This window comes from Heterobasidion irregulare, assembly GCF_000320585.1.
Source record: "Heterobasidion irregulare TC 32-1 unplaced genomic scaffold scaffold_04, whole genome shotgun sequence".
Taxonomy (NCBI): domain Eukaryota; kingdom Fungi; phylum Basidiomycota; class Agaricomycetes; order Russulales; family Bondarzewiaceae; genus Heterobasidion; species Heterobasidion irregulare.
The window spans coordinates 754,322-768,671 of NW_009258200.1; the positions used below are offsets into that span (position 1 = coordinate 754,322).

Sequence of the window (14,350 nt, forward strand, 5' to 3'; positions counted from 1 at the left end):
TTCCACGGCGGGCGGGGGCGCGGATCCCTCGCCCCTCGTCGTTCCTTGCACATATACTCCTCATATTCCCCATCATGTACCTTATACCTTCAACTGCGGCATAGAATGAATACCCCCGTTGTTATTCGTTTCGTCTCGTCTCTGTATGTACCTATTACAAGTTCCTCGGCGGAGGTAAGCTGGGGGGGCGTGATCGAATGACATTCATGCACGCCGATCCTCTATCATAGCTCACGAACGGGCTTAGATCGGGAGCAGATCTGCCAGTGATCATGCCAATGTCACCGTGAAGCTCGACGACAAATGTGTGTGGGTTTTTTTTTTCAAATTTGTTAGCCTACATCACGGAAACAAGGCAACGGAGAAGAATTCGAACCGGGCTTTGTGTAGGAGTACATGCGCACATCGTCATGGATCGTACAAGATTCGTGGCTGTGATGGTCGCAACCTACCCTATTAGCGACTAGGTCCCCCCCAGCAAACTATGTATTCTCGTACTCCTCTAGTCGCGCCACTTGCCTGATAAGGCGCCAACCAGACGCAGACGAGAAGTGTCAGATGTAGAGTGACGACGATGGAAGACGAAGGCGGGCGACGGACCTGTCTCTGACGGCCTCCTGCCACCGCTGGAGCTTCGCGATCTCGTTCACCTGGAACCCAAAGATCTTCGGGCGATAGCGCTCCGCCCTCAGCGCCGCCGCCGCCGTGCTCACCCCCTCCCCGACGCCCTCGCCCACGCCCGATCCCTCCTGGATCTCCTCCTTCATCCTCGCGCGCCGCCGCGCCGCCGCGTCCTCCCCGGCGAGCCCCGCCCCACCCGGCCGCGCGAGGTCCACGGGCCCGCTCTTTGGCGGGATGAGGCCCGGGTAGACTAAAAACAGGAGGTGGGGGAAGGACGTCCCGAAGTAGGCGCCGTCGATGGAGCCGTGGCGGGAGGACTTGGGGGAGTAGATGTCCTCGCAGCGCCCGCAGTAGAGCTTGACGGAGTTTTCGTACGGCACGTCGGTGAGGCCGACGGGGAGGAGGGGTTGGGACTGGCACAGCACGCGCGGGCAGCGCCCGAAGTCGGCTCTTTTGTACTTGTCGAGCTGGGGGGGAGGGGTGGATGGGGTCATCTGAGGGGCGTGGGGGGGTGGGGGTGGGGACGCACCATCTTCTGGAGGCCTCGGGCTGTGACTATCCAGCGCGCGTGGATGAGGCCGTAGAGGAGCCGGGCTTGTATATCGAGCGAGCCGCGGAACTCGTCTTGGAAGTCGTCGTCTGTTCTCGAGATCGTGAGCAGCTGGCGTCTCTCGGTCGACGGACAGACGGCGCGACACTTGCCTAGGTTGTCCGTGATGAGGTCGAGGGCCTGGGTGTAGTTTGACACTTCGGTGTTCAGGCCCGTGAGGTTGAAGCGGTCGAGGATGTAGTCTTCCTCGACCTCGCAGAAGTATTCGTTCCCCTTGGACGAGAGGAACCACGATATCCACTGTCCGCCGCCATACCTCTGTGAGATCGACGGGGCACGGTAGACTGGATGTGACGAACCGAGCTGGGATGGGGCGTCAGCGAGTCTGCGTGTGGTGTGCGGGACGGGGCCACTCACTTGGAGTAGTCCGAATCCGAGCCTGTCGACGCTTCGTCCACTGTATGGCGAAGCATGTGAGGGTCAGAAAGGATGTCTACACGGATTTGCGGCGGTCGGGACTGACTTGGGACCAGTGGGTGGAGGGGTGGAGGAGAGGACTTGGTCACACAGCGGGTCACATGTCACACACCCTGCTCGCCCGCAGACCCCCGACAGAGGCTCGGATCTCTCGGCGCAGGTGCCGGGGTCCTCGCTCTGGCTGTCCTCCTCCGTCTCTGCAGCCTTCCATGGGAGCAGGTCTGATACTCCAAACAATGCCGTCCAACCTGCACCCCTCCAGAGCATCTCTGGACATCGTCGGCAGCGCACGCCGCGGCGGCATCACGAGTCTGACCGTCGACGTGCCCACTCCCTACCATCACTCCAAATCACCCCCGCGGTGGCGAACGCCGGAGTTCTTCGTCTACTACGTCTTCTTCGTGGTCGTCGTGCCATGGATGGCCTGGGTGCCCGTGTCTCTCAGCTCCAGTACGCATCTCGTTCACCCTCGCGGCTTTCGAGCGTGCACACACACACACACACACCGCGCGCGATTTGCAGCGTCACACAGGAATTACAACCTTTATCGACACAGGCTCGCGCCTGGGTGGCTATTCGGTCGTGAAGTGGTAAGCTCTGTGTGCCCGTGTCCATCGCGCCGGTTGGCACGGAACGAGCGCGCCCGCGTTTCTTTTGACCGCACCCTCGACACGCTCGTCTGACTGGACTTGCAGGACAACAGCGACCTGCAATACCGCTCATTTCGCAGCAACATCCCAGCGCTCGCGCTCCTCCTCTCTGTCTTCTTCCTCCTCAAATACATCTACACGCGCCCCATCTTTCGCGCGGCCGCATCGCCTCCCAACAACATGCACCGCGTCCCCTTCTACACCGCATTTTCAATCATCATGCTCTTCGCGCTGCACGGCACGAGTGCGCTCAAGGTCCTCCTCATTCTCACCGCGAACTACGCGCTCGCGCGCGCATGCAAGGGGCACAAAGGGGCCATCGCCATCACCTGGCTCTTCAACGGCGCCGTCCTATTCCTGAACGACAGACACTCGGGGTACACATTCGCCAGCGCGCACCCGGCGCTGGAATTTCTGGTTCGCACGGCCCTCGCCCTCGTTTAGGCTGCCCCGGATGCTCACGGCGTGCCGTCGTCAGGATAGCTGGCAAGGCGTGTATCCGCGCTGGCACGTCAGCTTCAACATCACGATGCTCCGCCTCGTCTCGTTCAGCGTGGACTACCACTGGGCGTGCACTCGCACCGGCGCGCCAGACGTGAGTCCCCCACCACCCTGCTCGACGTCTCGTCCCGTCTCGGTCACGCTGAACGCGACGCGGAAGGAAGACGGCGAACTTCGAGATGTCCGAGAAGCAGCGCGCGGCGACCTTTCACCCGCTCGAGACCTACTCGTACGCGAACTACCTCGCGTACGCGCTCTACGCGCCGCTGTACATCGCGGGCCCGATCATGACGTTCAACGACTTCATGTGGCAGGTGCGTCCCCCAACGCCGCTTCTGCGCGAGCCCCCAGCTGCCTGACCGACCCGGGGCGAACAGTTGGCCCGCCCGACCGCGATCTCGACGCGCAAAAACGTGCGCTACGCCGTGCGCTTTTTGGTGACGCTCCTCACGATGGAGCTGGTCCTGCACTTCATGTACGTCGTGGCCATCAAGGACGCGCGCGCCTGGGGCGGGGACAGCGTCGCCGAGCTCAGCATGATCGGATTTTGGAACCTGATGGTCGTGTGGCTCAAGGTCTGCCCAATGTCCTGCTGTTTTTAATTTACCTGCTGAAACTCGATGGCCTAGTTGTTGCTGCCGTGGCGGTTCTTCCGCCTGTGGGCTCTCCTCGACGGCGTCGATCCGCCAGAAAACATGGTCAGGTGCATGGCGAACAACTACTCTACCCTCGGCTTCTGGCGGAGCTGGCATCGCTCGTATAACCTCTGGATCGTGCGGTACGCCTCTCACTCTCATACCACAGCTCGTCGGGAGGCGGAGGTGACGGCGTTGCCGCAGGTACATCTACATCCCGCTGGGCGGGACGAAGCACGTCGCGGTGTCCAGCGTGCTCGTGTTCACGTTCGTCGCGCTCTGGCACGACCTATCGTTCAAGCTGCTCGCGTGGGGGTGGCTCATCTCGCTGTTCATCCTCCCAGAGCTGCTCGCGCGGCGCCTGTTGCCCGCTTCCACGGTGCGCTTACATCCGATCCTACCTTTCGTTTTCGCGGCGAGGAGCGCGCGTCTGGTGCTGATTTGAGGCGTGCAGTTCGCGCCGCGGGCGTGGTACAGGCACGCGTGCGCGGCGGGGGCGGTCGTGAACGCGCTCATGATGGTGTCTGCGAACATGGTCGGCTTCGTCGTCGGGACGGACGGCATGAAGCACATAATCCACGAAATCGTGGGGAGCTGGGCAGGTCTGCGATTCCTGATCTCCGCGTGCGTCTGCATTTTCGTCGCCGTGCAGCTCATGTTCGAATATCGGTAAGCGCCGTCCGCCGCCGTCACATTCTGCGAGAGATTAATTGGCGATGGCGTTTTCGTTTCTAGCGAGGAAGAAGGGAGGAGGGGGATTTATCGGCGGTGCTAAAGAAGGCGTGCGTTTTTTTTTAGAGGGACGTGGGAGACTGGCTTGGTTAGATCGGATTTTTCATTAAGTTAGGAAGTTAGTATGATACCCCCGCTTCGGTGTCAGCAATCACATCCTTTAAGTTCGTGGAATGAGGGCTCTCATATATCGAAATCGTTCCCGCGAGTCCCGGAGATGGATTGGGGTTCAACAGTCAGTTGCCTGCGCCTCTGGTGCTTCTGATTCCCCCCCATGGATAGCGAGAATATTAGAAGGTAATCATACACTAGTATCCTACACCAAGGCTAACGAAGGTTCCCCGCGTCAGCGGTCTGGAAGGTATGGAAGGGGCCTCGACGGGACGTACCGACGGGCATGCGGGCGTGCGGGCGCTCACGCGAGATTCGCGCCCTTGTTGAGCTTGGAGCCGACGACGACGAAGCCGCGGGGCGACTTGCGCGCGCGCATCTGCTCCGTCTTCGTGCGCACGGCGCTGGCGGGGACGTTGGCGACCTCGACGAGCTCCTTGACGCGCAGGATCTTGCCGGCGGACTCGGGCGTGTGGCGGTGGAAGACGGTCTGCATGCGGCGGTGGAGGCCGAGCGCGACGAGCGTGCCTTTGACGTTGGCGGCGAGGGAGATGGCGGAGCGGCGGAGGGTGATGCGGTAGTGCGTGTTGGGCTCTGGGTCGGAGGGCGAGGATGGGGAGGGGGAGGGCGTTGGAGAGGGCGTTGGAGAGTCTGGGGAAGGAGAGGACGTTGCTGCTTGCATCGCGAGCGAGCGTGAGACCCGGGGGATGATAGATATTTTTGTGGCGAGCAGTGCGCGGCGGTGTATGCAGAAAAGTGGCGAGGTCATGGTGGACGACGAGGACGACGATGAGCGCGCTGTCCTGGTCAACGTCAAATAGTAAGTGTGACGGCCGTACATCTGTGACAGGATGCTGTCGCAGTGCCTCGGGGTCCTTCGACGCGCTCCACGTGACTGACACTCGACGATCGACTGGTTTGGTTTCTCGCCTCCTCACCGTCCTCTACGACGCTGCAGCCTTGGTGGGTCTGCAATAGCGAGCCTTTCTTTCAGGATAAACCTGCCCAACAGTCGCAGTCTTGTGCCAACGCGAATCGAGCTCTCCGTCTGCTGCATCACCATGAATTCGCGGCGCAGAAACAAGTCACACAAGGCGCGTCGCGATTGCAGTTTCAGAGCATCGAAACGACTCTTCTGACATCAGGCTTTTGCAGGTCCCTAATGTGAAGCTTCGTCCCGCGCAACCCCAAGGCTCGTCGTCCTACCGGCAGGACTCATCCGCGCTCGCCGACGAGCTGTCCCCCTTTTCCAATGACATAAATTGCAGCTTCATAGACACATGCCCGCGTCCATTCGCCGGCGTCCATCTATGTGCCACAGGGGTGGATAAGGTGAGCTCTTCTGCTACTTGGTCGACGCGGGGCATTGTGTGAACGACACGCGCAGTCTCCGTTGTTCGCGAATGCCGGAGAGATGGGCGCGAATACGACGTCGGATTTTACGGATAGAGTGACGCATCTGATCGCGCAGAGCCATGGTAGCGCGAAGTATATGGTGAGCAGGCTCGTCTGTTACTTCTGCTCCTCGCCAACCCAATAACCACCTTGGCAGTGTGCGCTGCAGCGCGGGATACCCATAATGAAACCCTCGTGGATCCTCGATTGCTTCGCTGTTTGGCAGCGCGGCGATGACGTAGACTTTGAAGCGGCATGTCCATCGCCTGCGTATCCTCTCATTGCATCGACGGCTCACTCCATTCCCAGAGCCTCGAGCAACACCGCCTCCCGGTGTTCTCTGGTGTCGTCCTCACCGTCTCCGGCATCGATGATATCGAGCGGCGGACGGACATCAACCGATTACTAACGCGACAAGAGGGCACTTACGTGAAGAACCTCGAGCGACCCGTCCGCGTCACTCATCTGCTGTGCTCAGGTGACGTCGAGACGGACAAGATGCGGTACGCGAAGAAGTTCAACGCAAAAGGCGAGGCAGCCATCCACCTGGTGTGGGAAGAGTGGTTCTGGGACTCGCTGCGATTCGGCGGTCAGTCCGACCTCCGCCCCTCGTCTCATCCCTCTCTCTCATCTTCGATTTTTTCGATCGATCTCATCTATATTCGGCATTTGTAACTTCTCTGTGGGTGCGCTTGTGACAACGGCGCATCTCAGGCAGATTTGACGAGTCTGATTATCGAGTGGACAAACCGCGCCCGGAACGCAGACAAGCACCCGAAATTTCAGCCACCCCCGTTGTCACCGTCACAGCATCGCAGTCATTATCCGCAGACGTTTCAGCCCCGGCTGCCAAGTCACATGCAAATACCAATGGTGAGCAGGACGAAGAAGAGATCGCGACCGCGCGCCGCGTTCCCGCAGTCACACTCCAGGTATGGGAAAGTTTGTTGGGTCCCAGAGGATACAAGCGTGTCGGAGGGCAGCTTGTGAGAACAGAGGGCGCCTCTGGAGGTATCCAGCCCGGGAATGAAGGACCCTTAGACACAGGCAAAGGCAAAGGCAAAGCCGCCGAGGCTCCCAGCCAAGGTCGAAACACCGGCCAAGTGCACGCCGCAGGACGAATGCCGGACGTCGAGCTCAAGGCGCACAGCGCACTTCGGACATTCACCCGCTCAAATTCGTTCGCGCCGACCCGCGCCGAGCCTGTGCCCTCGCGACGGCCCTTTCGCAAGGTCGCGACGTCTTCCCTGGCCCCGCGTGCGCCGTCTCCGCAGCCTGACGACGGCGGCTCCGGAGACGGCTCGTCGGCCGCGGCCCAGGTCTTTGCTGGAATGAAGTTCCGGGCGCGTGGGGAGGCCCGATCTGCCAGCGTCCGCGAAGCGGTGGAAGGCTGTGGTGGGCGATGGGTCGAGGGACAAGAGATCGACGACCCCGATGATGTCGACTTCGTCCTCGTCCGCCTCGTCAGGTAAGCCCCCGTATATCAATTTCCCGGCGCTCGTCCTCATATGTGGCTTTTTTGGTCCAGCGGGAGCAAGCTGTACCGCGAGGAGGCGGACGAGAATATGCGCAGAAAGTATAGAACCGAATGCTGGCTCGAGGGCTGTCTTGCCCGCGAGCGGGTCTGTGGGCTCAGCGAACATATCACCTTTGCCCCGCTTGAAGTCGAGACTCCCGTGATAGGCGCAGAGGGGATAACCATGAGTCCGTCCGGCCTTGACTTGGCAGAAGACATGTGGGTCAAAAGGCTTGCACGAGCATTGGGTTCGTGCCTTTCGACTGTATATTTTTTCCTTCGCCTCCAACCTCCCGGCTATTTTCTTGTAGGCATAGTTCATGCACCGACGTTTAGCCGAGCGTCCACCCATCTCCTGTGCCCGTCGAAACAGGGCGCAAAGTTTGATAAAGCATCAGAGTGGGGCACTCCTGTCATTGGCTTGACATGGCTCGAGGAGATGGCTCGCACAGGAGCCATTCCGCCGTTGGCTGATTACTTGATCTCTGGTAAAATAAACGATCCAAAGGGAAAGGGGAAAGCAAAGGAGAACATTGAAATGGTGGACATCACGAATGGTCAGTCCCAAGTAAGAATCACGGGGTCTTTGATATTGATATTTCCTCAGATTTCCAGCATGCTATGTCCGTCGAGGCTCCCTCGAAGACTTCTCCTACAAAGCGTCCGATACCGACCACACGCAAAATGGTACCACCAAAAGAGGGCGGCGCGCCTGAAACATTTGGCCCTCCTAAAATTCTTCTACATGGCTATCATGCTCCGAAGATCGCCACGCCCCCAACATCTCCTCCCCGCAGTCGATCGCCAACAGTACCCCGCTCTCCTTCAGTCCCCTCATCAACAGCCGCTAGCATGTCAATGCTATATCGCGATCACGACCCTGACCCCGACCCCGACCCTAACCCTTCTTTAAAACCTACACAGCCTGAAGACCGCAATGTCCCATCATCATCCACGCCGTCACCTATGAAAATTCCTACTGATGCTCCCAGCCGAAGAGCAATATTGGGGGTTTCGGACGAGGCGGCGCGCGCGCTCCAGGAGAGCCTGGCATCGCTCCTGGGGAAGCGAGCTTCGACCGAGGATGCAGATAGCGCTCCCGTACCTGCGCGGAGTAAGCGACCGAGGCCACGATCCAAGGTACGTGCAAACGTGTTTGCTCCCGTCGTCTCTTGAGACTGAGCTCGATCTCAACAGCCTCAGACCCGCCATAACTCCGGCACTGATGAGGATGTGAACATGCTTGACGCGGGCATACCTCCCCCGGACATGTACGACCCCGCCATGGTGTCGTACGCGTGCGACGAGATGGCGATGTTGGCCGGTGTGGGCGAGTCTATAGAGGAGCGCCAGGAGGGCGCGTTTGTAACGTACGAGGACCCTTCGCAGCGGGCGGAGCGGAAGAAATTGATGAAGTTGCTGGGTAATATAGACGAGTTGGATGGCAGTGATCATAGCGCGGTCATGGGTAAAGGAGAGGAGGCAGGCAGGAAGAGAAGCACACGGATTGCGGGATTTTAGGCGGTGTTTTGGTTGGGATCTCCTCATTGCATGTAGCATTATATCCTGGGCCGGCGACGGATCTGTTCTATACTACACTTGTGTATGCCTTACGTTCTATGTCTGCATCCCCTTCCTTGGGTTTTGATTTTATTGCATCTGTTGTTTTTCGTCGGAGCGCTCACGGATCACAGTGGTTTGCGCCCTACTCACAATAAATAGGCAGACCACATCTGCCATAATGACTGCCCCCTCTCTCTACGCCCTTCAAGCCCCACCGTCTGCCACCTTGTTGCGTCGCCGTACCGAAGCGAGCATTGCCGTGATGGTCTATGGCCTGGCGAGTTGGTGAGAACGCTCTGCAGTCCTCATTCAGCAGATATCATATTCCATTGAAGTACATCAGAATCTGGACAGGTTTATACAACACGATAGCAACTGTGAGAGCAGGTGATTGAAAACAGGGAGAAACATGTTTGTTAGTGCAACTCAGCATGGTTTGTTAGTACAACGCGCGAAGCGTTTAGTAAGAAATTTCTCGATCCTCGACTCGGAGGCTTGCAACTCGCAAACAGTCCATGATTGAGGCAGCTCGCCTCAATCGTTTGTTCAGCCACTTCGGTATGACAAGCTAGAAGGCGCACGCGGCGCGTACGACGATGGACCCGAAGTGTTGGGGGGACACGATTGGTGACCAGAAGGGCCTTGACGTGACGGGTTTGGTTGTCGCGCAGATGGATCTGGCGGCTGCGGAGTTTCGGCAACTTCACGAAAGGAGAAATGGTCGGCCGGTACGCAGTATGGGAAGTGTTCTACACCAGGGACCAGGACGATAGGGTCGTATTGTACTTGGTGCCTCCAGATTGGTATTTCACTCAAATTCACGCGGTTGATGAGTCCCTGGTCATTGCACATCAGATCAGACTAGTACTAGAAAGGTTCGTATATTGAAGTGTGGCCCACCTTCGAAGTGGCTGGGCCATAGACAACTTGTATTTTGGAGCCTTTCGAAATTAGGTGCTGAGATCCATTTCTGAGGTCGGTAAAGGAAAAGTCTTTGGTTAGGAAACCCTAACGTGGATGATATTCAAAACGAATCAGCTATGGTCGCAATCTTTAACTTCATTTGATGATTTCACCCACAACTTTGTTATCTCCTTTAGGACCGAATGGCGTAGTGTTTGAGGAAGATGCAGATTGGATTTGGGTGTGTGGGCACATATTCTCGTAATTTCGCGGACTCGCTATGGACTGTATGTTGGGCGCATTGACCCATGCCTTCTTCTTGATATCGTACATGGTATCATAGACATTATTCAAGGGATGTAGCGGCGCCTAGGGAGCGTAATATGGGAATGGATCAGCCTAAACTAACATGTATTCAACATAGAGTGCACACTCACCACGGAAGAAGATGTTGGACGCGGGACTTTATGAATTTGAACGACAGAGTGGAGAGGGAAATCTCGCGATGGCTGCCCGGTCTTTGGATCGATGATTTCCTTGGTAAGTTGTACCCAAGCATCGTTCTAAGGGTCTTGGTGAATCAGTACTTATATCTCAGATAACAGAGGGTCGTTCAACAGGCCGGTAATGCCTGAGGGGGAGGGGGACTTGAAGCCATCATGGTATCGATGGGTGATCGGCAGTACTGCGAGCTCCCTTATATACCGTCGTACTAGGCATGTGCTCTACGATCCAATCATATCGATATCAATCACCTTGCTAACTCGTTTCTTGTGTGAATAATGTGGTCCCCTAAAATGGAGACTTCAGCGCCTCCGGAGTCTTGGAGAGCTAGCTTGCCTTCTTTACGAGGATTCAGCAGTGATTTGTGCCAATGACGATTTTTTGAAGGATTGCTGGAGAAATTATAGTCCTTGCCGAGACGATCCTGAACATTGTGACACCTGATATAAGATCGCTGATGAATCGTAAGAGAGCAGTAAGAGAGGGATCACCGCTGATAACATCCATGGGAAGTTCGAACTTCGAGTCACAGTCATGGGTAAGTTGTGAGCTAGATAGTAGATAGTAACCCTTAAAGGCCTCCAGACAGTATGGCAGCAAGGCCGTTCTGGATCCATTTCGTAATTCTATGAGTCTTGCGGTAAAAATATAGATGATAGCCTGGTGGGCACAACGCCAAACGCTTGCACATACTCTCTGGCATTGCACTATAATTCGAAGCAAGAGTAGCAATCCTATAATAATCGATAGGCCATCAGCCGAGAAGCGGAAACGGCATCGATACGCGAAGGATGCCCCAGAGGAGCTCAGCAGTTGTGACAAAGGGCGTTAAGTGAATGCATGTGTCCGGGTCAGTATACACATTAGAACGTAAAACAAATGATTTAGAATCATCAGGAGTGAAAATCACCAAAAAATGGTCGGAAGAAAGTATTCAGCACTGCGCATAGCATGAGGACGAGATAGCCAGTCCGGGTGCAAGGGGGCGTTCTCGAGGACCGAATCACACTGCAGGAAGCAAAGGCTTGAGGAATCGAATGAATGCAATCAGATATGTCAGATCATTTCATATAATCCCAGTGGCCCATGATATATGCCGGCCTCGAGCCTGCAAGGTAACGAAAAGCTTGTCGGAAGGATTGGATGATCAAGTGTCCCCAGTCAAATGCATCGGCCCAACGAAGCAGACGCGTCAGATACGTGGGAGGCAGGTTGCGCCAGAGTGACCACTGGGCTACGAAGTCTGGAGGAAGTGAACTCCACGGGACTTGGAGCGGACGATCATAGTTATGTGGAGGAATAGATTTGGTGAGATCTGCTTCTGTCGCTCTTGATTTAATATCATCGCAGAACTGCAGAGCCTCGAAAGCTGTGAAGCGACGTTCGACGTCATCTGTGATCATGTGCTCGAGTAGAGGAGCCACAAGAGGCACTGCTGGGATTATGTACTGGACGGCCAGGGTTAGCTACGGCAAAGGTATAAGAGGCGCATCCGCACATGAAAATTCTGGAGCAAAAAACAACCCATGCAGCCGACGTCGAACGCGAATGGATCAAAATCCAGCTCCCCCTGATTGAGATCCATTGGATGATACTGAGGAGTCCCGGACCAGGAAAACCGGTCTGGCAAGCGACACATGTTCAATGGCGCTTTGCGAGGGAAAATGACTGACTGGTTGAAGTCGAAAAGGCAATATTGAGGCTGGAGCGACATATGGCCCGCGCGAAAGGGAGCGAGATAAGGATGGGTCCAAATAGCTCCTGGAGGGTAGTTATAGTGAAAGTAATTCATGAGAAAGTTGCTTTCGGAGATGTCCTATGAAACAAGGGGTTAGATCGATAGATTGAGTGATGAGTCTTTGCGCGCGCACTCTGTGGGCTATTCTATGCTCGTGTAGGAAACACAAACCCTATCTATCAGAGAGAATGGTCAATGTATCCGTTGTAGGGCGATTCACAAACCGGGACTAACCCGAAGCATAGAAGAAATAAAAAAAAGAAATTCTCTGATCTCAGAGAATTCCATTTTAGGATGACCCCATCTTGAATAAGGTCACGAATCATTGGTACATGGAAGGTGAAAGAAGATAGCGCTTATAAAGTTGGACCTACCGTGGCAAGACAACGAACTTATAGTCGTAGGAAGTATCGAGAATTTCTAAGACCGGAATGACGCATGGAAATGTTCTCGAGTCGAATAATTCAGGCGTTTCTGCTAGAATTTTGAAAATGGTAAGTTCCTGGGAACCCTTGGCCACGACCTTGATGACCACATCTCGCCATTGCTCGTCCTGAGCGCCAATTACATTTTGCTGGAGTATAGTTCGTCAGGTGGCGATCAGCACACCTTGATAGAATTTGGCCTACCGACATAGAGACATCATTGCATGGACCGGGAAAGTATGCTGAATACGCATATGGATGCGGGAGATCTCGCGGAGCGGGGCGATCAGGATTGCAGATGGTTGAATCATATCGGCCTTCCGGCCATGTAGGGTAAAGCCTGTATCCGTGGCTGAGCAGCCAAGGTGCGCTTATTCCCCACACGTTGGGCAAGCTTGGGAAGTCAATTTCCCAAAGCGGCTTCGATAACTCTCTCAACATAGACATGACATCAACCTGGCAGGCATATTAGTCAAGTTCAAACAAAGAAATGATGAAGGAGCACACATAAGGCAGTTCCATGATGACTTGCGCTGCGACAGAGTCGAACGATGGTGGAAGTTCGAGAAACAAGCTGGTTCAGCCGAAAGTCACGACCTGACCTTGCAGTCGGCAAATGCCGTATCGTTGGATTTTCAACTTTTCGTACTTCAAGCGGCAGCTGTCTATCCACGTTCAGCATTTTCAGTGAAATTGTCGACGCATTAATTTCTCAAGCTTGTGTTTTCTGCTTGCACTACCTCCAATTTGAGTTTTGCTGGATGTTTTTGAGTCAAATCCGCAGAGTTCGCCTCCTCTAGTGGCCGGGGTCTCTGTCGGTGAATACAGTGATTTGTCAAATAAAAACACTCTTGCCTCCTACAAACGCGCAGAAACCGTGCTTTCTCCGTTCAAGTCAACTCTACAGACATAGTTTCTACTACGGGGAATTATTTTTTCGTTCCAGTCACTGTGACCGGACCGTGAACGCGCGTACCCATACCGCCTTCGAGCGCGCCGCAATGGAGACAGTTTCTGTGCGTCCTTGAGTATACATGACTTTGCTGCTGCACTCAAGCATGCCCAACCATCCGCCCAACGTGAAGGATTTGCAACTGTTCCAGACTTCACCTGGGCCGACGCGGGGGCGCTGCATGCGACCCGCAGTGGGCTTCACATGGCCGTTGTGCAGCCCATCCGGAGGCCGGAATTGTTCAAGAAGGTGGGCATCGATGCGCCGTGTGGAGTCCTGCTATGGGGCCCTCCAGGATGCGGCAAAACCTTGCTTGCGAAAGCGGTAGCAAACGAGTCCAGAGCCAACTTTATCAGCGTGAAAGGTCCAGAACTGTTAAATAAGGTGCGAGGTCTATCGTACACGTTTTCTTCAATGATATTGATGACCTTGGCGAACAGTACGTTGGCGAAAGTGAGCGTGCTGTGAGACAGGTGTTCTCTCGAGCACGGGCATCGTCACCCTGTGTCATCTTTTTCGATGAACTTGACGCGTTGGTTCCAAGAAGAGACGAGAGCCTTGTGAGTTCACGTTCGCCCTCATTTTCTGCCTACCCCTCGTACTCACTTATTCTCTAGTCCGAATCTTCTGCACGCGTTGTGAACACCCTTTTGACTGAACTTGACGGGTTGGACTCCCGTAAAGGCGTTTTCGTCCTGGGCGCAACCAATCGCCCCGACATGATCGACCCAGCTATGTGCCGCCCAGGCCGCCTCGACAAACTGCTCTACATCGACCTCCCAACCGCAGATGAGCGAGTGGAGATCGTACGCACGATGATGCGTAAGCTGCCGTTGGGCCCTGACGGCGCGAAGGAGGCAGTTGAGACACTAGTGCGGGAGCGCGGGGACGGGTACAGTGGTGCCGACTTAGCTGCAGTTGTCAGGGAAGCGGGTGTATTGGCCCTGCGAAGAACTTTAGGGACTCTAGAGGAAATGGATTTTGGCTTGGGGGAAGAGGGCAGTGCCGGAGGGGAGGCTGTCCAGGTGGGTGTGCATGACTTCGATAAGGCACCATATGGCCATGATATCCTTTCTC

The 14,350-nt window shown here is 55.7% G+C and overlaps 8 protein-coding genes across 8 annotated transcripts; 3 read left to right on the forward strand and 5 right to left on the reverse strand.

Moving 5' to 3' along the window:
- Nucleotides 1–554: 554 nt before the first annotated feature.
- On the reverse strand, nt 555–1,644 carry HETIRDRAFT_315285 (uncharacterized protein; the record flags this gene model as incomplete). The annotated part of the gene is made up of 4 exons (XM_009546702.1): nt 555–1,088; nt 1,151–1,265; nt 1,320–1,487; nt 1,589–1,644. 4 exons carry the CDS (start codon nt 1,642–1,644, stop codon nt 555–557), a joined length of 873 nt encoding a protein of 290 aa, XP_009544997.1.
- A 105-nt stretch (nt 1,645–1,749) lies between these two features.
- Nucleotides 1,750–4,209, forward strand: HETIRDRAFT_127299 (glycerol transporter; the record flags this gene model as incomplete). The annotated part of the gene is made up of 11 exons (XM_009546703.1): nt 1,750–1,763; nt 1,959–2,098; nt 2,171–2,238; nt 2,344–2,715; nt 2,777–2,893; nt 2,964–3,113; nt 3,177–3,374; nt 3,429–3,577; nt 3,639–3,813; nt 3,889–4,103; nt 4,170–4,209. 11 exons carry the CDS (start codon nt 1,750–1,752, stop codon nt 4,207–4,209), a joined length of 1,638 nt encoding a protein of 545 aa, XP_009544998.1.
- A 396-nt stretch (nt 4,210–4,605) lies between these two features.
- HETIRDRAFT_248147 (uncharacterized protein) lies at nt 4,606–4,863 on the reverse strand (the record flags this gene model as incomplete). Its single annotated transcript, XM_009546704.1, has 1 exon — nt 4,606–4,863. A coding segment is annotated over one exon (258 nt), but the record flags the coding sequence as incomplete, so codon positions are not given.
- Nucleotides 4,864–5,044: 181 nt separating this feature from the next.
- Nucleotides 5,045–8,855, forward strand: HETIRDRAFT_458458 (uncharacterized protein; the record flags this gene model as incomplete). The annotated part of the gene is made up of 10 exons (XM_009546705.1): nt 5,045–5,097; nt 5,141–5,240; nt 5,433–5,609; nt 5,665–5,772; nt 5,982–6,261; nt 6,387–7,140; nt 7,201–7,436; nt 7,500–7,745; nt 7,796–8,328; nt 8,386–8,855. The coding sequence occupies 10 exons, from the start codon at nt 5,045–5,047 to the stop codon at nt 8,707–8,709; spliced, it is 2,811 nt and encodes a 936-aa protein (XP_009545000.1). The 3' UTR covers nt 8,710–8,855.
- A 442-nt stretch (nt 8,856–9,297) lies between these two features.
- HETIRDRAFT_426251 (uncharacterized protein) lies at nt 9,298–9,987 on the reverse strand (the record flags this gene model as incomplete). Its single annotated transcript, XM_009546706.1, has 3 exons — nt 9,298–9,588; nt 9,652–9,759; nt 9,832–9,987. The coding sequence occupies 3 exons, from the start codon at nt 9,985–9,987 to the stop codon at nt 9,298–9,300; spliced, it is 555 nt and encodes a 184-aa protein (XP_009545001.1).
- Nucleotides 9,988–11,219: 1,232 nt separating this feature from the next.
- On the reverse strand, nt 11,220–11,585 carry HETIRDRAFT_315818 (uncharacterized protein; the record flags this gene model as incomplete). Its single annotated transcript, XM_009546707.1, has 1 exon — nt 11,220–11,585. A coding segment is annotated over one exon (366 nt), but the record flags the coding sequence as incomplete, so codon positions are not given.
- A 681-nt stretch (nt 11,586–12,266) lies between these two features.
- On the reverse strand, nt 12,267–12,777 carry HETIRDRAFT_316845 (uncharacterized protein; the record flags this gene model as incomplete). The annotated part of the gene is made up of 2 exons (XM_009546708.1): nt 12,267–12,470; nt 12,526–12,777. Coding segments are annotated over 2 exons (456 nt in total), but the record flags the coding sequence as incomplete, so codon positions are not given.
- Nucleotides 12,778–13,342: 565 nt separating this feature from the next.
- HETIRDRAFT_22875 (nuclear AAA ATPase) lies at nt 13,343–14,232 on the forward strand (the record flags this gene model as incomplete). Its single annotated transcript, XM_009546314.1, has 3 exons — nt 13,343–13,657; nt 13,714–13,833; nt 13,891–14,232. Coding segments are annotated over 3 exons (777 nt in total), but the record flags the coding sequence as incomplete, so codon positions are not given.
- Between the last annotated feature and the right edge of the window lie 118 nt (nt 14,233–14,350).